Source organism: Protopterus annectens, chromosome 8.part0 (genome assembly GCF_019279795.1).
Source record: "Protopterus annectens isolate FY-2018-M chromosome 8.part0, PAN1.0, whole genome shotgun sequence".
NCBI lineage: Eukaryota > Metazoa > Chordata > Ceratodontiformes > Protopteridae > Protopterus > Protopterus annectens.
In genome coordinates this window covers 1,897,070,716-1,897,094,757 of record NC_056741.1, presented here as the reverse complement: position 1 = coordinate 1,897,094,757, position 24,042 = coordinate 1,897,070,716, and the positions used below count along the sequence as shown (strand labels likewise).

The 24,042-nt window shown below is 38.2% G+C and overlaps 1 protein-coding gene across 1 annotated transcript in view; it reads left to right on the top strand.

Annotated features, from left to right (window-relative positions):
* The window catches only part of LOC122808581 (protein-glutamine gamma-glutamyltransferase 2-like), a 565,300-nt gene that overhangs the window by 37,213 nt on the left and 504,045 nt on the right, over positions 1-24,042 (top strand). Inside the window, exon 4 of the mRNA XM_044079538.1 lies at positions 5,283-5,298. Coding sequence (XP_043935473.1) covers positions 5,283-5,298 — 16 coding nt within the window. The remainder of the gene's footprint in view (positions 1-5,282; positions 5,299-24,042) is intronic.

The following is a 24,042-nucleotide window of genomic DNA, read 5'->3' as shown; positions in this document are numbered from 1 at the left end:
TTGTGGCGTACGTAATTTGGTGTTTCCAGGGACTCCGTGTCGGCAGACTAAGTCGCTTAGGAGACGAGTGACCACTGTCTTGGACACTCACCCCTCTTCAGGTGGACTGGCCTTCCAGCTAATGGAGAACACTATGGCGTTAGCTGGTGATCCTGTGCTATCCCTTTCCTCACCCTACTATGGACTGCAATGTACACAAGTCGCTCCTGGCGGACACCAGGCGCAAGGGCCTCAGGATATACTCCCACAGGAAACTCCTTTTGCGCTGTCTTCCCCAGCTTCTCCCTCTGAGGAAGTTCATCAAAACAGCTAGTGCAAGAGGAAGCACATGGACTCCACAGAGGAATCCCTTACTGAAGGCACAGACTTTGATGATGAGGAAGGGTCCCCTTGCTCACCCTCTGAGGTATCCTTTGGTGATATTTTTGAAATTTTTAAACAGAGAGGTGACTGGCAGTGCTCAAACCCAACCTCTGAAGAGTCTGTGTTCCTGCAGGCTTTTCGTGCCCGGCCCCCTACCTCCTGGGTTACTTCACCTGCCGACGAACTGGTCCGGCTTGTCATGCAGCTTGCGTGGAAGGCTCCTGACACTGTTGAGGCCATTTCCCCAGAGAATCCAAATACCACAAACCGAGCCAGCACAAAGGAAAGGCAAGCCAAAATATTTTTATTGTGGCATCATAAAACAAAAAAGTAACAACTGCAAACCGGTTTCGGCTATAAGTCCAGCCTTCATCAGTGCAAACAAAAAGTTTGAATGGTACATCCTGGTACTCCTTATATACTTAAGAGCTTAAAGGTGTATGCACCTAAATCCAATATTTAAGTGCATACTCAAAAAATAATAATGTTGAAAAAATATATGAAAAGTATTTAAAAATATTTTATATATAAAAAGAAATAAGGACCATCTTGTTTTTATAAATATAAAGCATAAACTCCATGACAAAAAACTAGTGAAGTCCAAATTCAGAAGACATAAAGTAGAAAGTCAGCAGCTAGCAATGATTAACTAATTGTTTTCATTTAATCCAGGTTTGAATAAAGCACCTAACCTGGTGATCCATGAGGATTCCATGTTATTTAATCTGTCATGCCAGCCTGCTTTAGATATTCTTTGCATCTGGATTTTTGTCAATGATGGTAAATTTAAATTGTGCTGTTTTATGAGTCATGGTATGTTTATATAAAGCATTAGTGATTTTCTGAGTTCTGATTGCACTAAGGTGTTCACTTATTCGATGTCTTAGTGGTCTGGAGGTTTGGCCAACATAAAAAGAAAAACATGTGCAGGTGGCTAAATATACCACCCAATCGGTACTGCAGTTACCAAAAATTCTTATCTGAAATACCCAAGAGGTGTTGGAGCTGGTGAATTCCGTCGTCTTAGACATACACCTGCATGCACTGCAGTGACCACAGGGAAAACAGCCTATCAACGGGTCACCAAATAGAGTGGTCTGTCTAGGTGTAGGCGGATTAAATCTCTTATAGTGTGTGAAATAGGAGTTTATCGTTCAACCCCTCTGGTAAGAAAAGGCACATCTTTCTGGTAGTATGTCATTCAAATGTTCATGTGCCCGCAAAATTCCCCAATGGTTATTTATAATATCTCTAAATGACGATGAATTACTACCAAATGTAGTCACAAATCTAACGGGTTGAGTTGTAAAAGTATTAGATACCCATTGTAAATGTTTGTATTGTAAAAGTTGTGATCGGGGCATATATTTGACCTCATTAATGGTTTGACTGATCCGAAATCTGTTATATCCTCTATTAATCAATCTGTCACTAAGGTCTTGTTCACATTCAGAATGGGATTTTTTTAGAAGAACAAATACGTTTCATACGTATAAATTGAGATTTGGGAATGTTGTTGATGATGTGGCGGGGATGATGACTGGATGCATGCAAGAGTGTGTTGTATTGTGGAAATTTTCTGTGGACACGGGTGGCCAAAGTATGGTCAGTTTGTCGGGATACCAGTACATCCAAAAAGATGATTTCTTAATATTGCATAGTTAAAGTAAACTGGATACCCCATGTGTTGTTATTTAAATATTTGACAAACTCCTGGGCCAAACCGAGTCACCCCGCCACACCATCCAACAATCATCTAGATATCTTCTCCAAATGTCTAATTCTGCCATGAAATTGTTGTTATGAGGATCGTATATGAATTGTTGTTCAAAAAAACCCATAAAAAGGTCCGCATATATTGGAGCAAACGATGCTCCCATTGCTGTGCCCCCACTTGCCCCTCAAATTAAAAGATGTTCTTGGTCAACACATATTGAGTCAGTTTTATTAGAAAGGTATTGAATCCAGTGGTGTAAAGTTGGGATCGATCCAACCAAAATGCTATAGCTGAGATACCAGCATCATGGGGTATGCTGGTACAGAGGGAGGTAACGTCCAAAGTACATAACCACTAATCCAATTCCAACTGTGTATCTTGAATGATATTTAGAAATTCTGTAGTATCTTTTAACCTGGATCTGACCATTGGTAATAGTGGTTTGAGATAGTGAGTAAGAAATGCAGATAAAGATTCGGTAAGAGAACCTCTTCCTGAAACAATTGGTCTGCCAGGTGGACAAGTCGGATGTTTATGAATTTTAGGAAGCAGATATAGATATTGTGGAATAGGATCAGAAACTCTGAGTTGTTTGCATGTTTGTTGGTCAATAATACCTTCCTGTGTGGCCATATCTAAAAAAGAATCAATGTGTGTTTTGAAATTAGGTGTCGGGTCCACCACCATGTGTATATAAAACCTGGCATCTGATAATTGTTTATTAGCTTCAGATATATACATTACCCGATCCATAATTACAATACCTCCCCCCTTATCAGCTGGTATAATAACTATATTATGATTGGAACTAAGTTCCCTTAACGCTTGTTGTTCTTGTAGGGTTAAGTTATGTCTAGTAAGTTGATATCCCGGGGAGAAATGCAGATCTTTAGTCACACATTCTTTAAATATGGCCACATGCTTGTCCATAGGTGGTTGGAAATTCGATCTCCCAAACTGGAACCCAGTGGATCTTTGAGAGTTATCAGAATCTGCAAAAAATATTTTCAAGTTAATCAATCGACAAAAATCATTAAGTTCATTGACCAGTATGTGTTCGGGAACAAAAGATGTCGGCACAAAATTTAGACCCTTATTTAAAAGTTTATTGTGAACAGGTGACAATTCAAAAGAGGATATGTTGTGCACATTCGTTATTGACTCACTATCTTTTGTAATAGCTGTTGCAGACTGTATGTGCCTTCCCCTGTGTTTCCTGCCCCCCTACGTGTTCTGGGTCTAAAGGGTCTGTGGATGGTTTCCGTTTCGCCACTGGGGACCCCTGGTTGGAAGGGCAGTCATAATCTGTGGCAGAGGATGTGTCATCATCTGTAAAGCCACTAGTAGACTGAATGTTTTTCTTCAATATTGACCTAGGCCTCTTTTTCCTATTTACTTTGCTATTTGAGTCAAAAAATCTGACATTTTTCTGAGTGACAAAGGGTTTGTCTTTGTCGTAATCAGTCAGATCACGTTGGAATTTTTGTGTTTTCTGTTTAATTAATTGTGTTTCTAAAGTGGCTAGATCTTTGGCCAATTCTGTTACGTAATTATGATAGAAATCCTCCAGCTCAAAGGCCTGGGCCTCTAAGCAGTTATAGGTTCATAGGTTAGTACTAAGCTAACTTGTGAGCCATTTTAAGCCTAGCCAATTATCCCTTGTGAGACTCAAACCCTGCACCTTGTGTTTGTAAGGCAAACACCTTAACCATTAGGCCACCCTCCCAACTGGTAGATATTATTGTAAACTTCTGTAGTCTGTGATTCTATTATGCGTTCATAGTATAGAATAAGAGTATCCACAAATAGCATGGAAGCATCATGTTGGGTTTGTGCCCAATCTTTGGACAGTTGTTCATCAATCAAGCCTACTAAAGGCTGAATACGAATTCTTAGTCCCCGAGGAGTGATATTTTTTAACTTGTATGCTTTGAACAGCTTCAAGTGCCATATATTGGCTCTTAAAGTTCTCATGTTTCTCGTAATTTTTTGGAACAATATGCCACAAGCATGTTTAGTATCCCCTTTATTAGTGTTCGGGTCCCCAGAACCTGATAAATTTAAACCAAAGGCTTCCAAATTATCCTTATCTGCAGATAAGCCTTGTAAAATACCTTTTAGATCCATTTTGTCTGTCATAATGGCAATTTCTGTAGGACTTAAAGGGCAATGCAGATAAATATATCTATAAACAGTTATAAATCCAATAAAGAGTTACAACATCAAGGACATCCTGTGAACTATGTATCAATAAACTTGAGATGGGGGTGCATGAACATAAGACTTATTCAAATAAAGGCCCCAAAAAAAAGACTAGATGTCTATATTTGAACCATGATTATATTATTAGATTTGAGTGCATCAAAAACCAGACCCAAACCCCAAAGAAAGTCTCAAAATTATTTGTGTACGAAAAAAGAAAAAGAAAAGCATAACTGCATCTCAATTGTATCACTTATAGGGCAGCCGACCTTCGTGTCAACTGCTGTTGACTATGATATAGCCATCTGTTGGACCCACAATATCCAAAGTGCCAATATATCAAAGAGAAAAGGCAAGTTTATTGGCCGACTTACATCTCAACCAATATAATATCAACTGATGTTAGCTTGCCTTAGGTTGGCTATGGCCGACCTACGTCTCAGCCAATATTTGATATTATTCATATAAATTTGGCTTGCAGCCGCTATCCAATCAATATCTTGAAGCAATAAATTATTGATTCCACCAAACAAAAAAAACATAACAAATGCCAGTTATATTTGAAATGTATTAACTGTATATCAACTAATAACAAGGAGTTTCGGGCCCGGTTGTACTCAGAAAAATTTTTTTGACTATGACACTCTCCCACATGTATGCGGGTAAAAATTAATTCAAAAAATGTATAACCATGCATCAAAAATAGAACATCCAACGTTGATATAGAAAATTATATTATATGTTCATTTGCCCTCTCTCAAGTCAGGTGTATATACCACATAAATCCCCAAAGTTTCAAAAGACCACTTGGATCCTCTAGTTAGTTGATTTGACCCCAAAGATTGATAAAGCATTATCTATAGACAGAAAAAAAATATATGCAATTGTATGACAAGAACCATGGATGTATCAAATCTGTTGGTATAATGCAATAATCAGAGAACGCATGTTAGTCCCTGACCCATGAATTTATATAAAATGTTAATAAACATTCAACTAGTGTCCATAGGAAAAAAGTCCACATCCGTAGGAAGACCAAATACTATATCAGAAAATATTAGTGTTCCAAAAATTATTATTCCAGGGTAAGCCCATGTCTATTATATCCAATTGAATGGTAAATGCTATAGTGCAAATGGTCTGCAATGTTTCAAAAAGATGTTCAAACAAAGCACCGCCAAACAGAATTTGTTAATTGTAAGCCAATAGGAAAAGTACATCAGGTATTGTTGGTTTGCGAGGTCCGTACATCCACTTCGTGAAACACATAAGCTACAAACAAAACCAAGAAGTCCAACCAATTACTGATATCCTAACAAAAAAATTTAACTATTTCTGTTGATAGCAATCCTCCAAATGGCAAAAAAATGTCACTAGGGTAAATCGTTGGCTGGATGTATAAACAGGCAGAAATTAAGGAAATCTTCACGACGTCACGGCTCATATACCCAGCTTCATATGTTATATTCACAATCACAGTCAACAGCTAAATAAAGGCTTGCATCTAAATGTAGACCATCCATAAATGTATTAACCTGATGGAAAAAATAATAAGCGGCCATACATATAAAAAGTTCAGTCATCAAACTTCAAACCGCTTGGTACGAAAGAATGGCGCACTCCGATACAATCCCAGTTTAGCTCCTCATGAATAAAGTGAACCGCAGGCCAACAAACTCGCAAAAATATCCCAATTCAGATGAATAAACCATACCATGAACAAAATGATCCAAATGAAAGTAAATGATCAGTCCGAATACCTAAGATGATCTTCAAGCCACAAAAAATGCTGCCATCTCTCCCAGGCGTCACCAGCGTGTGAAAGAGCAAACAAGAGTAAACCAATATCACGCAAGGTGGAACAAGTGGCCGGCTCCAACCATAGAGAATCCAAATACCACAAACCGAGCCAGCACAAAGGAAAGGCAAGCCAAAATATTTTTATTGTGGCATCATAAAACAAAAAAGTAACAATTGCAAACTGGTTTCGGCTATAAGTCCACCCTTCATCAGTGCAAACAGAGGCCAGATAAAATTTGTCCCCTCGTGCTACTGATCCCCATTGGTCCAAAGGTCTTCCTGTAGATGCCATGGTGGTGGCGGCCGCAACTTAAAGGGACCTGGCAGAAGAAGAAAGCCAGACTGTCCATCCGCCCAACAAAGATTCCCAGGCTCTGGACAGAATAGGGAAGCATACTTTTGCATTAGCGACCATTAAAATCAGGTCCCTGAACTGTATGACACACTTTACCAGTCTTCAAAGAGATTTAATTTCTGAGCTCTCTGAAACTTTGTCTGGAGCTGTGTCTGATGAGGTCCGTGACAAAGTGGCCTCTCAGCTAGCCACCATTGAGTCACTATCTAACTCCTCCATGTGCCTGATATCTCACGCATCAGAAGGAGCAGCTAGAGCGTCGAGTTCAGGCATTGTTCTCAGACGACACACCTGGATGTGCTTGTGTAATTTTGCAAAACCCTTCAAGGCTTCCTTTCTCAATGCTCCCATCGAAGCCTCTTCATTGTTTGGACCCAAGGTTAAAAGCACACTGGCCAGATGTGAACAGGATTGTAAGACCCTTTCTGCCGTGGGTGTCCGTTATTCTTCCCCTCACTGGGCTTTCTCCAGAAACCAGAAGAGTGGGAAGATATGGTACAAAACATCTCAGGGTCCTTTCCATGAAACACAGGCTAAGTTCTCCCCTAGAGGCAGAGGGGTAAACTCACAGGGAAGACGCCCTTTTTGGGGCAGGGGGGGTCCACGTATCCAGGGTTCCAGGGACTCTTTCCCTGGCCAACCCTACCAGCTCTCCTGTTTTGCAGAAAACAATATACAACGAAAGTATGTGGGGGGGCTTCGCAACCCACACCTCCCAATGTGGGGGGGTGTGCCCCCCACACCCCCCTTACTATATATTCTAACTCCAGGGTCACACTACAGTGGGGAAAAGGTCATATATCACTGCAGATGAAATGAGTTTTCAGTGAAATGAGGTTTCAGTGAAATGGTCTTGCTGATTTGCTTGTCAGTGAAATGAGCTGTCGATGTTCTGAAGGTAACCCATATATATATATATATATGTATGTATATATATATATATATATATATATATATATATATATATATATATGTATGTATGTATATATATATATATATATATATATATATATATATATATATGTGTGTGTGTGTGTGTGTGTGTGTGTGTGTGTATGGGTCTACTTTAAACCACCAAAATTACATTTCTGCGAATTCCACTTACCTGACTTCACTTCTTGGAAACGTCATTAAATCAAAAGCACAGACTGCCAAAATCCTTTCCCTATGAAAGGAACCACTTGGCCACCATGGGAAAAAAACCTAAATGGACCAAAACTAAACCTGCCAAAGTGGGGGGCTTTACCCCCCACACCACCTTACTTAAATATACCAACTCCGAGATTGCACCTCACTGAAAAAAAGGGCAAAGTTCACCATGGTGGCCAAGTGGTTTCTTTCACTGGGAAAGAATTTCGTCAGTTCGTGTTTTCAGTTTAATGACATTTTGAAGAAGTGGAGTCAGGTAAGTGAAATTCGAAGAAATGTAATTTTGGTGGTTCGAAGTAGACCCATATATATATATATATATATATATATATATATATATATATATATATATATATATATATATATAAAACCCCCTGTAGAGTTGCATATGTAATGATACAAAATGTGAATCATTCTGTCTAGATGCTTTAAATCAACAACAGACCATTCAGTAACTAAACTGCAAACTCTACACTTTCCATATCTATACTTTCCCTTTTTCTTCTCATTATACAGGTCTGGTATACCAGTATGATCTCTAATTAAAAAAAGTGAATTCATAATTCTTCAACATAGTATATTTGGTTTATTTCCTAAAACTGAAACCAATTTCAGTAAGTAGATTGATCTTTTAACACAGAAAGGACTGTAAATAACAATTATTGTTGTGTTTGGCTTTGACATTCTGACTTCAATTTTAACCATTTGCTCATAGTGTTCTGGATTCTCAGAAATTATAGTTAAAATGTAGAAAAAAAAACTGGGTGTAAAGATTAAAGAAATAAATAAAACGTACTAAGTGATTTCAACATTACAATGTCTTCATCAGAATGAACTTACCTGAAGCTACCTTTCCCTTTTATGTCAAATAAAACAGTCATGTGATTAATTAACAAAACCTCTCCCACCATGTTACAAGCATCTCTTGCTGTTTCTGTCTCTTCTTATAACACACCTATAGATGATAGTTCCATTAAGATGTTGAGTTATGTGAGCATTCAATAAAATTTGCCATTTTATCTAGCAAAAATTAAATTTATCTTCCTTGATGGCATTAAAATCTTCAGGCACATAATCAGCCACAGAAAATACAAAATTCTTGAAACCAACACATATTGTAGAATAAGTGATAAAAGAACACACACACACACACACACACACACACACACACACACACACACACACACACACACACACACACACACACGCACACAGACACACACACACACACACACACACACACACACACACACACACACACACACACACACACACACACACCACTATGTAAAAACAAATGTTTTTAATAGTAAAACCGGTAAGTGCTTTTGTTATATAAAATAGCTTCTTCTGACCAAAAGTGAAAACACACAACATCCACATTTAAATAGAATTACATCAGTACCTATCAGACAACTAACCAATCAAAGAAATCACATATTTAAAGGTACAGGTACTTGAAGTCTATAAAACATGAAATAAAAAACATACTTCTAAAAAAATGTGCAAAAAAAAAAAAAAGAAGAAAATCTAAAAAATAAAAGCATCATATAAGTATGCAGAAATTAGTTCTTCCTCAAACCCCTAGATTTTAAAACCGGGCATAGAGAGATATGTTCCTTTAATCCATGACCCTTATGGGACTACAGTGAGGTTATCCATCTAATCTCCCTTTTATATCCCCCATTCTAATGTCAGTCTCCACCACATCTATACCTATAAACCTAAAAATGTGGTTGGCTCCAAATGTGTTACTATGCTTTGCTAGAGCATTGACTACATTCCCCTTATGTATACTATAAAGATGGTCTCTAACCCTCTCTTTGAACTTGCGGTTTGCTTTACTAACACAGAATGAAGGGCATGTCTCACAAAAAGTGAGGTACACCACATTGACAGTGTTACAGTCAGCTAAAGCAGAAAAATGAAACTCCCACCCCATATCAGGATGAAAAAGTATTGTAGAATATTGTAGAATGCTTAGTTAAAGCATTACTGACATTTTAACCTTCACTGCATAATAATATTTATAAATCTGCTCCTTAAAGTTCTATTAGTTTTACCTATATAATAGGTATCACATGTCACACACTGAGTAAAATATACAGTGCAAGTGGAACCACATATAAACAACCCAGGAGTAGCATAAGTTTTCTGAGTCAACAAACAATAAAAGTTGGGACTATTTGACATATATCTGAAAGTGCCCTTTTTGTCACCGACACATTTCTTATTTGGTTTGATGTTATTAAATATTTTTCATATTTCTTCCCTTTTGTTGATAGATAAAGTGTTTTGACTCACATTTTGAAATATGTCCTCACTTACAGCAATAATTTTATTCATCACTTCTTTTATTGCACTGCTGTCGATACTAAAAATCAAAGGCAAAGAAATGGTCCTGTTAATGTCTGGTTTGTTGTGCTTGAAATAATCAACCTCACTTTCTTTCTGAGTAATATTTTGTATGATTTTACTAACAATTTTTTGGGGATACTGTCTACAGACAAATCTCTTATCTAATCCCTGCAACAACCTATCAACTTTCTCAACCTCTGTTGTAAGATAAACCAAGCGACACCGCACCGAACTACAAAGATTACTGTGACAGCAAAAAAATAAATATATTCAGTCCAAGGGTTCGCCACAGTAATCACCTGGCTTTTTCAATGTTATATCAAGCCAAACTGTTCAGTCACAAAAACGGCATATAACAATAGTCACTTCAATAAACGCTGCTATTGTTCAAAATGCGTACACGACAACTGTAAAGATATACTAAGAGACTTAGAGATACTTCTCATAATATAGATGCTCCAAAGATACAAGAAATACTTTTCACAGTACTTTATTTGTTAGCGCTTTCACCTATGCGGCTTCATCAGACAATACAAACTACTAAATCCTATCACATTTAAATACTGCTTATTCATCTACCATTGGTTGATCATGGAGTCAATTAATACATCATTTCCTTGATCTACCTATTATAAATAATTTTAAGCTAAAATTTATTAAAAATTCTAAAAACACTCTTATTTAATTAAGCACTATCATTTAAACATTTATAAAAACAATATACATAAGTAAAAATAATAAATAAAAGTAGCAGCACTGATGTGAATCATGATTAACATAACTATCTAATGAGTACACTACAATAAAGATTCCATAGACTCTTATACTGGTGGACATGACAACTCTTACCATTAGAACTTCTTACCATTGATATTACTAAAAGCCCTACCATTAGAAAATATAACACAGCGGAATATATTATTTATTCATAAAGTCAATATTCCATATTTCTCATATTTTTATTTTAATTATATTTTATATTTTTATTTTTATTTTTATTTCCTCGTAGACAATTTCCTGTTCTTTAAAATGGGTTTTAAGGGCACCTTAATGATGTATTAATTGACTCCAATAGCAGCGTTTATTGAAGTGACTATTGTTATATGCCGTTTTTGTGACTGAACAGTTTGGCTTGATATAACATTGAAAAAGCCAGGTGATTACTGTGGCGAACCCTTGGACTGAATATATTTATTTTTTTGCTGTCACAGTAATCTTTGTAGTTCGGTGCGGTGTCGCTTGGTTTATCTTTATATATTTTATACTACACCGGACTAACACGGCTAATAATAAAGGAGTATCAACCAGCATTGGTGAGTCCAACGATATAGAGCTGCCGTATAAAGTTCCTGGGGTACCAACGGAGGACCGGAAGTGGGAACGATTCTATCAGTGCATTTCCGGAATGACGAATACCTTGATGTCGTTTGATCCAGAAGTTCGTGATGGTGAACGCGACGCAAGGACTGTGGATACAATGGAACTTTTAGGAGATATTAACAAGATAGAGCTGGACTTATTGAAGCTGAAACGCTGGCAATTACAACGCCAGCATTTCGAGGTATGTTTAAACAGGAAAATAGTGCCTAGGGGCTTACGTATTCTAAAGATGCCCACTACAGGCAATATGTACCCGAATTTGTTAATGAAATGGCAGAAATTGAACTTGGAACTGAGTTTCAGTTATATGAAACTAATGAATGAGTATTTTTCTGAGGAAGAAATGACAATTAAACGAGGGATAGTGAAGCAACAAGAGAATATGTCATTGAAATATCCTGTAGATATACTTGAACTTGAGTTAGATAAAATGTTAGATAATGTGCACGTCTATGAAAAGAAACTTATTGAACAGAAAAAAAGTAAAATAATGAGAGACTCTAAAGACTTCTCTATGGGCAATGTCTTCACTTGGCCCAGGTTTAATACTGGGCACACTAATAATGTGATTAATAGTAATGTTGAACATGTTAACAATGGATTGTATGCAAATGCTGAGTTACCAAATTCTCAAACAGTAAGAAATGTACAATCAGGTGAACAATTGATGCAGAATAAAATAGCGGAATCAGATATACGCCATGATGGATTGAATACTGTGTTAGGAGAAACAGAACATACTAGTAGTAATGTTAATGTTATACAGGCATCTATTGAATTACACAATTCTCCAGTGGTTAGAAGTAAGACCTCAGTTAGGAATGTAACTGATAATGTAAGAAATACGGGTACTAACAGTAACCCCGAGACACCTTTTCCCATTGCACAACAATATCAATACAAGAGGAACAGGTCATACAGCAGAGGCAGGCAGAAGAGGAAGGGCTCAGATGGCGAACACACAGGCCCGACCCTAAAGAAAATGTGGGAACAAATGGGGAGACATTAGTAGTTAACCTATCTAGTAGGCATCTAACATATGAGGAAGAAGTAGTATTAAATAAGGGACTAACCTTTATTCCCACTTCAAATAGTAGGTTAACAGACCTTGTATTAGATGTTAAAATGTTTGCTCGCAATATACAACTCAGGCTTGAGTTTGGTAATTTAACTGAGAGAGTTAACCATCATTCTAATTTTAGATCTAAAAGCTTATATACACCTATTCTACATCCACTCATAGATACATTCTCTAAATTTGTAGAGAATGATTTACATGAGTTGAAGGGTAATTAGCAGCAGAAACCAAGGAGATATAATTTGAATTACACACAGAGAACAGCCCTGATGGCACTTGTAAATGATGATTCCCTAGCAATAAGACCAGCCGATAAAGGAGGTCCGATTGTGTTGATGAATAGTGATGACTACATAAATAGAATGCACAGTATGTTAAGTGAACAGAAATTCTATACCATAATTAGTGGCGATGAAGTCAAGCGTAGAGTATTAGCAATACATGATACATTGATAGGACTCCTGGAGAATATGGACGTAGATTTAGAATTATATAATTTTTTGAAAGTAGATTTTCCACTCATACCAATTATCAATGGGCTGCCCAAAATCCATAAATGTAAGGAGAACCCCCCTATGCGTCCTATAGTATCAGGGGGTGGCTGGGTGACAGAACCCTTCTCCTTGTATATAGAAAACATTTTAAGACCTGTAGTAGAACAGAATAAGTGTATTTTGAGGGATACTAAGCAATTTCTTGTTGATTTTTATGATAATGTGAAAAATATAACAGATGATGCTATGTTCTATATGGTTACCTTAGATGTGAAGAATTTATTCACCATAATTCCGAATGAAGAAGGTGTGAATAAGGTTTATTCCTATCTAATGAGTAACTCCAATTTCAATATTAGAAATATTGAATTGTTGGCCTTGTTCCTTGAAATAGTCCTACAAAATAATATCTTCTTATTTGGAGATATTCTGTATCTACAGAAGGATGGCGTAGCTATGGGCACATCATGTGCCAATAGCTACGCCAACCTTTTTATGGCTGAATGGGAAGCCAATACCCTGTTCATGCTTGAAGAATACAACCACAGTATTTCTTTCTATAGACGTTTTGTGGACGACGTCTTTTTTATATGGAGAGGGAGTGAACAGGGGCTGGTAAGCTTCATTGAAAAAGTCAATAGTTTGACTGAATATCTAGAATTTACAGCAAGTTTTTCTCAATTTAATATATCTTTCCTAGACGTAGACATTATTAGGCTAGAGAATGGGTTGCTCAACACCTCCATACATAGAAAGAAGTGTTATAAAAATACCATACTTCACCGCCATAGTATGCATCCACGATTTGTATTTAATAATATTATAAAAGGTCAATGTATGAGAGCATCTAGGTTAAACCCGTCAGAGGAGAAATTTAAAGAAGAGTTAGATGACTTGTACATTAGGTTAAGGATGCGTGGTTACACTGAAAAGGAATTAAATGTAATATTTAATCAAATGGATGATTTGAGGAGCAACAGGGCTATATCTTATTTTTCAGAAGATGGTAATAGTAATGAAGTTGAGAATTTAGATAGAATTAATGAATTTTTAAGACTCACCCTCTTTTACACAGTGGATATAGAAGTAATTAAAGAAATAATTATGAAACGTTGGGACACACTACTTCTAGATGAAAGAATAGCGAATATCGTAGGACCTAGGCCCCAATTCTCCTTTAAAAATAGGAAGAATTTGAAACGTATGTTATGTCATCGACCATTAAATAAGAGAGATAGAGTTAGTGGAGGAAATGCATCTAATACACTACCATGTGGCAATTGTGGGCAGTGTAGTTATATTAACACTAATAGTGAATTTATAAATCCGAGCACTAATAAGAAGTTTAACTTCCATACACACACAAATTGCCAGAGTCAGAATTTAGTATACCTTGCTAAGTGTTCCCAATGTGATGCTTTCTATATAGGGAAAACGAATAGAAAGCTAAGAGAGAGAATAAGGGACCATTTATATAACATATGTATAGGCTATGTTCACAATGCTTTGGCAAAACATGTTTATACTATGGGGACATCACATGTTTTTAGTTTTATGGTTCTACAAGTAACAGAGAACACATTGAGGGGTGGTGATATAAATAATTATACGGAAGAATGTGAACTTAGATGGATAGTACATCTTAGAGCAGACGTGAATCCTGGAATCAATGATAAGGTGCCCTTAAAACCCATTTTAAAGAACAGGAAATTGTCTATGAGGAAATAAAAATAAAAATAAAAATATAAAATATAATTAAAATAAAAATATGAAAAATATGGAATATTGACTTTATGAATAAATAATATATTCCGCTGTGTTATATTTTCTAATGGTAGGGCTTTTAGTAATATCAATGGTAAGAAGTTCTAATGGTAAGAGTTGTCATGTCCACCAGTATAAGAGTCTATGGAATCTTTATTGTAGTGTACTCATTAGATAGTTATGTTAATCATGATTCACATCAGTGCTGCTACTTTTATTTATTATTTTTTACTTATGTATATTGTTTTTATAAATGTTTAAATGATAGTGCTTAATTAAATAAGAGTGTTTTTAGAATTTTTAATAAATTTTAGCTTAAAATTATTTATAATAGGTAGATCAAGGAAATGATGTATTAATTGACTCCATGATCAACCAATGGTAGATGAATAAGCAGTATTTAAATGTGATAGGATTTAGTAGTTTGTATTGTCTGATGAAGCCGCATAGGTGAAAGCGCTAACAAATAAAGTACTGTGAAAAGTATTTCTTGTATCTTTGGAGCATCTATATTATGAGAAGTATCTCTAAGTCTCTTAGTATATCTTTACAGTTGTCGTGTACGCATTTTAAACAATAGCAGCGTTTATTGAAGTGACTATTGTTATATGCCGTTTTTGTGACTGAACAGTTTGGCTTGATATAACATTGAAAAAGCCAGGTGATTACTGTGGCGAACCCTTGGACTGAATATATTTATTCTGTTGTAAGATGTTTCAGTCTCAAACCCTGTCCTTCGATTAAACTGTGTTTCAAGTAGGCAGGATGCATAATACTGTAATGTAACATAGCATTACTGTCTGTGTTGTCATAACTAATAATAATATGTCAAGTTTTAGTTCTCACTTTCTTGTAAACATCAACATCTAAAAAGGCAGACCTTTTTTTTTATCCTTTTTGCAAGTGAATTTCAAAAAAGACGTTGTTGTTCTTCTTTTGGCTTTTCCCGGTTAGGGGTCGCCACAGCGGAACTCTGGTCTGCTAATGATTGGCAGTAGATTTTTTACGGGTGCCGAGGTGCCAGCTTCATAGTTTCATAGTTTCATAGTTTAGTACTAGGCTATCTGCCCTGGGGCATTTATAAGCCTAGCCATAGTGATGTGGCTTTCGCCACCCCATGTAATGGTTCAAAAGTGTACAGAATAGATTTAGAATACTGTGCCTCTGTCTAGTAGTGACACAGTGAAGACCCCCTTACATAATAGAATTAGTATACTGTGCCTCTGTCTAGTAGTGACACAGAGATGACCCCCGGGGTAAACCTACGATCTCCCATCCACTCGTCAAGATTTCTCTTGAAGAGAGTCAGTGAGGGGCTCTGCCTAACATGAACTGGGATTCTGTTCCAGAGTATGGAAAGCCTCTGAGTTATGAATCTGTCCCTCCAGCATGTCCTATTCATATTTGTGCTGAGGTTTAAATCTTTAGCTCTCGTGGTTCTGATGGATTTGGATTTTTTGAGGTGGAGCATGTCCATCAATTCCTGATTGGACATGGCCTTGTACGTCAGGCACAGATCACCTCTGAGTAGGCAGTATGCTACTGAATAGAGCTGGAGTTTCTTTAGTCTGGCAGCATATGACATATGTTGGAGACCCTTGATCCTCTTGGTGAGGTACTTTTGGGGTTTCTCCAGCTGTTGCAAGTGCCAGGTGAGATACATACCAAATGGGGCATTGTACTCAATCATGGGCCTGATAAGGGAGGAGTATAGGGGTACAATGACCTCCTTTGATCTGGATGTGAATCCCTTCATGATAAGGTGGGCAAGGTAGAAAGTCTTTCTAACCACTTTGGCAACGTGGGTGTCAAATGAGAGGTCACTATTGACTTGGGTCCTCAGGTCTCTGATTACTTTTTCCGTACTCAGTGGGTTACTGTCTATGTGATAATTTGTGGGTACTTTGTTTTTCCCAAAAGGGATGACTATACATTTTTTGGCATTTAGTTTAAGGCCATGACTCCGGCACCAGTTGTCCATTTCAGTGAGGCCTTTCTGTAGGATGTATGTGTCAGCTGGTGTATTGACTATGGCGCCTAGTTTGCAGTCATCTGCGAACTTTGTCAGCCACAACCCTCCCATGTTTGCTTTCACATCTGAGAAATAAATGCCGAACAAGAGGGGTCCCAGGACAGAGCCCTGTGGGACACCACTTGTGACTGGCTTTGAGTCTGACATGGTTCCGGCTATTTTGACTTTATGGGTTCTATCCTTCAGCCAGTTTGCCACCCATCTTGTGACATATGGATTTACATTTAAGCTGCTGAGCTTGTCTATGATGCCTGAGTGGGGTATTGTGTCGAAGGCTTTAGCCAAGTCCAGGTAGGCTGTATGGACTGCTTTGCCCTCATCAATGGCTCTAGTGACTGTTTCGAAAAAGTCAACCAGGTTCAAAAGGCAGGAACTGCCCTTTACAAAGCCGAACTGGGTGGGATCAAGTGTCTGTAGGTCCCCAATGTCTCTGTTTATGAGTTCCATAATGATTCTTTCCATAGCTTTGCAGACCAGGCTGGTTAAGCGTATGGGGCGGTAGTTACCAGGGTCTGTAGAGGTGCCTCCTTTGTGGAGTGGGACCACTGTTGCTGTACGCCAGTATTCAGGTACATATCCTGTAGTAAGGCTAAGGTTAAATAGCATTTTTATGTGCGGGTTTAGCTCCTCTTGGAGTTCACGTAGCACGCAACCCGGGATACCGTCAGGTCCCATTGATGCTGTGTTTTTAGCTTTGCTGAGGGCGGTTCTCACCTGGACATCTGAGATGACAGGGAGGTTACATTCAGCTGGGATAAGTATTTCTTCTTTTGGGGGTGAGGGAGGGAGGGGAGAAATTTGCACTGAACCTGTCTGCCAGAATGTTGGCAATATCTGTGGGTTCAGTGTATTTTTTGTCATTGTGAACTAACTCTGAGCATATCTGAGGGTTTCCGCCCAGGTTTCTAACATAGCAGAAGAAGGCCTTGTGGTTATCTTTAGTGTCCATAGCGATTTTTTCTCTCAAAGTTGGCCTTGGATGTTTTTATGAGAGAACGTAGCTTTCTGCTAGTGCTGATCAGAGATGCCTTTTCTTTATGGGATTTTGCTCTGTCGTGCAGTAGCTTCCTTCTTTTGTTATACAATTTGTTTATGGCTGGGGTCCACCAGACAGGGTGCCTGCCCTTGGTGGAGAGGGTCTTTGTTTTATTTGGGATTGCATGATCCATGCATTCTTGGAGATGTCCGTAGAAAGCATTTGTGAAGGATTCAGCATTGTGGGATGTGGCTTCCACTGGCCCAGTGGGCTTAAAGGATACCATCTCAGTCTTAAGAAGTGCAAAGTCAGTTTTTGAGAAGTTTTTCACTGTAGTCTTTTGTGTTGGGGTGGAGGTGGGATATGTATATCCAGGGTGATTAATTTGTGGTCAGATCTCACTAGTGAAGGGTATACTTCCAGTGTGGAGCACTTTGTCCCCATGTTTGTGATGATCAGGTCTAGTATATTATCTCCCCTTGTGGGAGAGGTGACTAGCTGTTCCATTGCATTTGAATTTATGAATTCCAGGAACCTTTGGGCTAGGGTGTTAGGGCTAGAATAATGCACCCAGTCTATGTTAGGGTAGTTGAAGTCTCCCAATATGATGGTGTTTGGTGAGACATTCATATCCTCCAATGTCTTCAGGAAGGCTGAATGGGGTTACTGAGATTGGGAGGGTGGTCTGTAACATGCTACCAGTTGTATAGCAGTTTTGCCTACGGTTAGTTGCACCTGGATGGTCTCTGATGCTTCATGTGTTGCCACTAACCTGGAGGTGTGGGTGTCCTTGATGAATATGGACACTCCCCCTCCCTTTTTGGTTTGGCCCGAGTTTTGGGGCCGAAAAGCATGATATGAGGTATAGCCTGGTAGCGCTGGGGTGCTCTCAGGTGCCTTGAACCAGGTTTCAGTTACTGCACAGAGATCGATGTTCTCCATACTGAGGAGTGCTTCGAGAGCCTGCATCTTGAGATTTGGACTTCTGGCATTGAGCAGCATTACCCTTAATTTTTTTCCATTTTTGTTTTCTAAGGAGGTGGGTTTGTCTTTTGAGCCTTGCCTAAAAAAGGCACTATGGGGGTGGCAAGAGCCTTAGCCAATATCCGGAAGCCCAGTGGTGACAGGTGCAAGCCGTCCCTTGCAAAGCAGCGTGGCTTGTCCAGCATGTCATCCCAAGCAGACAGACATTGGATCTCCCTAGAATGACACCAGTAATTGAGCCAATTATTAAAGCTGATCATCTTGTCTTTGTATTGTGGCATCATTCTTGTTGAGGGCAAGATGCTGCTCAGGGTCATGGTCATACCAGCCTGGGCTACATAATCAGAGAGCTCCTCTATGTCTCTTTTCATGTAGTCCAGGGAGGTACGTCTCAGGTCATTCACGCCGGCATGGACAATGACGGAGTCATATTTGTACTTGCTTTGGAGTGACCTGAGTGCGTGTGTTATGTGGCGGATCCTAGCTCCCGATAGGCAGCTCACCGTTACCCTCTCCTTGTTCAGCCTGGTAAGCGGAACATCAGTGTGTCTGACTATAGAGTCACCTATTACTAGTGTATCAGGCATGGTGTTTGGCCTTAAGGGCTGTGATTGTTTGACACACTGATTTATTGAAGTATGTTTTGCATGTGTTATGTTTTGAGGTGGTGGATTTTTGGGTGTCTGCTTTGGGAGCCTCTGTTGTTTTGGTAAGTTTTTTGTTAGAGCCTCCGAGTATGTCTTTGTGTTATTATGTGTTTGGTTTGCAGTTGTGGTAGGTCTATGTGGGACTGGGTTTGCTGTGTGTGTGGTTACCTTCTCCTCCTGTCTGGTCTTGCCAGTCCTGAGTTGAGAGAGTTCAGCCTCCAGTTCGGCTATATAGTTGCATCTCTCACATGTATTTGTGTTTGTTGGGAGGAGGAGAGGGTTGTCTGTGTACATGAGACAATTGTAGCATTGTCTCAAGATTCCCAGATTAACCAGCTGAACCGGAGAGGATGCTAGTAATCTACCACTCGACATGCTAGAATATTATAAGGGAGTGCTGTGCCTTTAAGGGAAGTGGGTACTCACAGGGGTGGTAGGTGGATGTAGTGCTTACTTTAGTTTGAGAGTGCTTACTTAGAAGAGAGGTTTTGAGAACAAGTCCTAGGCTTATAATAAAGTGAGTAGACTGATTATTATAAGAGTAGAGCTTTCTTAAGGGAAAAGTTGAAGAGCAGACTTAGCAGAGCCAGAAAAAGTTTAACCTTGTTTAACCAGCACTGCGCTATGCGCACAATCACGCAAAGCCACGCAAACGCGGATTTTAAACAGGGAAGCTTGATGCCCAACCTTCAACGAAGGCACGCCCATTCTACGCATGTCTTTCGAATGCTGCTCAACCACAGGGAGGACATGCAGACTCCACACAGAAGGTGCTCCAACCGAGAATCAAACAGGAGAACCTCTTGCTGTGAGGCAGCAATGCTACCGCTGCACCACTGTAGCTTGAATTTCAAAAAAGATGTACTAGAGTTAATTCCTCTATTAAATTTATGGACATCTTCCTCCTCTTCCCCCAAATTAAAAAAAATGCAAATATGACCTCGCTTGTTTAAAACCAATAATCTTCACAAGAATATTTAACACACAATATGTCATAACTAAACTATCATAATTTGGGGCCATCCTGGCAGCCATTGCCATACTTTTTTTTCTGACAATAAAATAACTTCTAAGAATGAGAAACAATGTTATTTAAAACCTGGTCCATACTTTCTGTTTGAAATCTAACCTTCTCAACTGTATGTTGTACATCTTTGTATACCATATGAGATACCCATTTTATCCCAGGATCATGTAGTATGACTGTATACAAAGACTGTAAACTGTCACCCAGAAGTCAGTCTCTTGTATCACCTGGCTCTTGATCTCTTCTATAAAGTGAAAACTGTCTCTGATAAAATAACATGTTTTCCGGTATTTTTAAAAGAGCCCTACCCACAGACTTGGAAATAGGTACCAATTTGAAGGCTGGGGAGGATACTATAGGCCTTGGGGTAGTAAATATTTTTTGTGAAATTTGGTTATACCAAATAACCTTCCTGTACTAGGTTCATCAGCATTAAACAATTCATTCATCAACTCAGAAATAATACCATTTGTGCAATTATCCAACATCCCTGAATCCACATGTCTATATGCTTTCATAATCTTCCATATGGACCTTTTGTGAAAAGAAGTGACATCTAACATTTTAAAAATATTGTTGTTGTAATTGATGGTGTTCATAATTATAGTAGATCACTCCCTTGTCAGCTTTCATGATATGAATGATGTCAAAAGAAAGTATTTGAAAAACTTTCTATGTTTGAAAGTCATGTTAAAATATGTCTTACTTGATCTGTCAATCAGCATTTTCCTGATGTCCCTCTCACAGGCATCCCCAAACACTCTAATAACTGTATGTAAAGGTGGATTAAAGATGCTTGGCATTTTAAAGCCTGATGCTTTAGTAGTATTGTCACCTTTGAACAAAATTTTCAAATTTAAGTTCCTTGTATACCCTTTTAAATCAATGATGTTATGAACCAAATCTACTCAAGAGGAAGGAATACATAAAAAAAACTTTAACCCATTAATTTCAGTATCTGTTAAAATTCTTTCTGTCAAGTTGTATATTTTATAATTAAGAGGTGCTACCTGTTGATTTCCTAAGGGGGGTTTGAAATATTGAAAATGTCCAAACCTTTTTGAAGGATTTCAGAACAAAACCGTGAAAAAAAGACAATGATGACTGTCCACACAGATAAAAAGTTAAGCGCTTTCTTTCATTTTAATCATAACAAGCTTCTTCAGAACTGACCAGTAAATCAATTAGTCAAGTTTAAATACATAATTTGATTAATAAATAAACCAGTCAAATATCCATTCATCTAATTGTTCATTAATACCATTTTCTTAAAGGCAAAAATATCAAATGTAAAATATAACACTTGGCATGTATACAAAAAGCATATAGCACATACAAATGTGTACCTACTGTAAAAATACTTGTCAAACAAACTGTTTAACAATATAGTCTGTTGTTTAAAAGACATTTAACATTTAAGGTCTCATTTAGACCAGGAATGTGATCTGCCCTAAAGAAAACCTGCCATGTAAGCTCCTTGTTTCCAGGGCATTATTAAAGTCTGTTTCTCTTTTTCTGACATTCTCAGTGGTGTTTTGACTGACTGTCCATTGCAAAAAAAAAATGTGGAAACCACTTGATTGAACATAGGTGATGTCATCATGTTTACTTCCTTTCTGTTTAAGGTGGAACTCCTCCTTTTTTATAATCATTTCTATCTCTTTCTGATTTCTTAACTTTTACCTTTTGAATAGTTTTTTTTCAAATTCTTCAAGTTTTTTTCTGATCTTAAATTCACTTTCCTTTTTGATTGCTGCCAAAGAGACCTTATCCAACAGTCGATCTATCTATTTATTTAGTTTACTGATCTCTTGTTTGTTATACTTCCTTAATAATTCAATGAATGCAAGTCCTGCTCTTTCACAAATGGTGCTCCACCCATTGATAAAAGTCTCTGGAAAAGGAATGCAGCGTTTGTTCACAATTTTAAGACCCTTAGGCACTTGACTGACTTTCAGACAGTGGTTCTAAAATGTATTGTCCCACTGTAATTTCTTTATTCTGAACAACAATATTTCCAAATCTTTGAAAATAGCTTTTTTGTCTAATAAATACCACAGGGGTACCTTCAGGAATGGCAAACTTGAGTCAGGGGGGTTACTGTGTCTAAATTTTCTCTTAACGTATGCAACTAATACTAATGTTCTTTTATGTCAGCTGTTATCGCTACCTTATTAATTGTCATTTCTATCTTTCGTGAACCTGATGCACAGAATCCTCCTTCTTTTGTTCACTGTTCCTGCATTTCAGTTCATCCCAAATACTTTTATTAAGAGTCTTCTTGTCTGTTATATATATTGCTCTTTTGTTTTTCTACCCGTCACAGTATCGCACACATGTACTCACTTTATATAGTGGTTTAGCCTGTACTATTCTTTATAGTGGGCCTAGTCTGTTTCAGCAGCATTAGTGCTCTGCATGAGGAACTAAATTTACCCAGCTTTTAGATGTTTTGAGAATGTAATTTGTCTGCTATCCCCCATATTTAAATGCACGCACACAAAGCACAGATAAGCAAAGTGTGGATACACATGTTGTTTGCCAAGTGAATCCATCTATTCAGCCTTTATGCTGGCTTTGGCCATTATACTGCTTGTAGCTTGATAATTGACTGTTAGTAAGACAAAGGGCTCCGTGTGTGGTATGAGTAAGATCTAGAGTACCTCTGTGATTAAAAGGTTCCTCTCCTAGGCACAAACCATATTCCCTCCCTCCCAAACTCACACTTCTCCTACCTGCCCTTGGATGACACACATTTAATCCTAGACCATATCAGCTTTCCTCCATCACCCTCCTATCTTGCAAATCCCTACGGTATTAACTCATACCTGTTTATATCTCTCATAACTGATGTCCTTTTTCCATTCTCTCTACCTCTCCTTTACCATTTTCTTTAGTATCCCAGTACACATTCCAGGGTCAACTGAGTCTCCTGCCCCTCAGCAAGTCTCAGGCAAACAAGGACACATCTTGCTAGAGTGCCGGACTCCCTCGGTCCTGACAAATAAACAAGGACTCAGTCTATGTAGGTGCTCATCCACCACTTAATTTTTGACTAATATGGGAACAGGTTGGCTAAAGATAGCTCTGCTAAGCATCCATACTGTTAGAATTATTACTGGTGACCCCCAGCCATGAGTAGCAGCTGCACACCTCTCCCTAACTTATTCTTCTCATTAAATAGAGCTGTTTATACTAGGAAGACTGTAAAATACATTGTTGGACCAGTTACCAGTCTTTACAATAACAATAAAACAGGTGCTAATCAGCAGTCAACCTAACTATTCCATAGGCCTCTAAATTCAACCTTAACATATTTTGCTCCACTGTGTGGTATAGGCCCTATTTCTACCTCTCTAAAACACACAGAATAACAATGACAAATGTGAGAAAAAAATGATACCTGTTTACAGGAATTACTGATTGGTTTTCCTTTCCCCTTGCACATCTCAGCCTGGGCTAGCCCCTCTCCATTAGCCCTCCACTCCTTTACCCTACACCCATTCCCACCCACCCCCAAATCAGTTACACTTATTCTCACCTTAACTCCACCCCTTATTCACCATCAGCCAATCACTAGCCTTTCCTTAATAAGTATGGCACTTATAATTAAATTAACACCACTCAGTCTCCTACTACCCCTACTCCTCCTACTACAGCTTACCCCATTACAAATGAACGATATCTACCACAAACCCACAGCCGCAACCTTCAAT